The following is a 1,857-nucleotide window of genomic DNA, read 5'->3' as shown; positions in this document are numbered from 1 at the left end:
GGCCGTGAAGAAGAGGAAGCTCGACATGGAGGAGGCCGCTCAACTCAAGAAGCTAGAGACCGAGGCCACCAATGCCGACACAAAAGCCAAGGAGGTGGCACTAGCGTTGATGAGCGTCGACAAGAACAATATGTCACCGGAGAGGAAGGCTTGGTTCACAAACCGGCAGAAGGAGATGTTCGCCCGTGATGGCATGAACTAGGTGAGACCTCGGCCGCGCTGGCCGCGCTGGCGGTCCTTTTTGAAGGCTGGCTGGTGTGCCGGCCGCTGGCTTTGTTGCCGGCGTGAAACATGTCCTTTTTGAAGGCTGGCTCCTGTGTCGGCCGCTGGTTGTGTTGCCGGCATGAGACTATAGGTCGCCGCTGTGTTGCCGGCCGGCGTGAACTAGTGTGAATCGTGGCCGCGGCTTAAATCCTTAGTTTCTCATGTTTGCATGCACGGGGACAGGATGCGTCGAAGATGCGGCCGCGCATTGGGCGCCCGGCCGACGCAAACTTAAATCCGGGTGGATACGGCCCCATTGTCACCCTCAAACGGACGAAATCCGGACAAAACGAACGTCTATTTGGGTCGTGCGTTGGAGTTAGCCTTAGTATGGAGCAGACCATGTGCCACAGGCTCAGGTCCAGAAAAAGTAGAAAGTAGCGCCGTTAGAACACCATTGTGAGCCACAACATTAATGGACAACTGGCAAGAAGCACTGGCCCAATTGAATATTGATGCAATGAAAAAGAAATGCATTATGCAATACGCCTGTGTTCACTGATCCCTATGTGGACCAACGGCTTGGATAATGATACCATATGGTAGTATGACCCATGTTGAATTTCCGCTACTCCTATGCATACAACAAGGAGCGATTGCTCTAACAAGATTCAAGATGCAAACCAACTTGTGGTTGGATGGTTAAGTGGACAGTGGTATCCCAGCGCACCAGGGTTCAAGTCCCGGTGCTCGCATTTATCCTACGGTGACTGCATAAAATCTCAAGATGATATGCCGACTCAGCCTCTCAAAGATGCTCGGTAGGATGTGCGTGTGTGCGTTAATAGGATGAGCACTTGCGTCTATATTGTGTTCTAAAAAAGCAAGATTCGAGATGAGGGGGCGTTTCCGCTTTGGAGCTTACAATGAAGGAAAAGCCAATGGCTAGACGTCGGTCAACCGACCCAATTTTCGGCCGGCCACCACGCACCACAGCCAGAATAAAAAAGCATGGCTCGCTGTCGCCGGGTCGCAGCAACAAATCAAAGCCGGTTCCAGTAAAAAAAAATGCCTCGGCCTCGCCTATTGCAGTATTTTGGCACCGGGGGATGCATAATCGGCTACGGTGACGCCTAGCACCTTGCATAAAATAACTTGTCAGGATTGTAAAAGACAGCAGAAATCACCAAAACAAACATTATTATTATTTTCAAGAAAAGGGACGATACCGACAAGAACAAACAAACAAACAAAGGAAACACAAACACAATCAGGAACGACGTAGAAAGACATCCAACAAAAATAATAAAACCAACAAGAAATATATGACGACCCACACATCCGGAAAAAGAAGCAACACATCGATATGAACATATGTGACCTGAAGCTACTTTCAACGAGATTCCACATTTACCAACCAACCATATGCACTCATTACAGCGACAAAAAAACTCACAGATGGGGACGGATTGGATTGCAAATACCGACAGGTTAAGTTAGTTAGTTATATATAATAACAAAATGGCTCCCAGACTTCCAGATATGCCCTTGCCTCAACCCTCTCGGTGTTTGCGTGGCCACCTCCCTGCGCCCCTGCCCCTGTTGTTGAAGTTACTAGGCTGGTAGTACCCATCATCGTTGTTGTTGTAGTAC

The 1,857-nt window shown here is 49.1% G+C and overlaps 1 protein-coding gene across 1 annotated transcript in view; it reads right to left on the bottom strand.

Moving 5' to 3' along the window:
• Window positions 1-1,337: 1,337 nt before the first annotated feature.
• The window catches only part of LOC123083920 (uncharacterized), a 5,399-nt gene continuing 4,879 nt past the window's right edge, over window positions 1,338-1,857 (bottom strand). Inside the window, exon 6 of the mRNA XM_044505785.1 lies at window positions 1,338-1,344. Coding sequence (XP_044361720.1) covers window positions 1,338-1,344 — 7 coding nt within the window. The remainder of the gene's footprint in view (window positions 1,345-1,857) is intronic.

This window comes from Triticum aestivum, chromosome 4A (genome assembly GCF_018294505.1).
Source record: "Triticum aestivum cultivar Chinese Spring chromosome 4A, IWGSC CS RefSeq v2.1, whole genome shotgun sequence".
In the NCBI taxonomy this organism is placed as follows: Eukaryota; Viridiplantae; Streptophyta; class Magnoliopsida; order Poales; family Poaceae; genus Triticum; species Triticum aestivum.
This window is presented reverse-complemented; position numbering and strand designations above follow the sequence as displayed.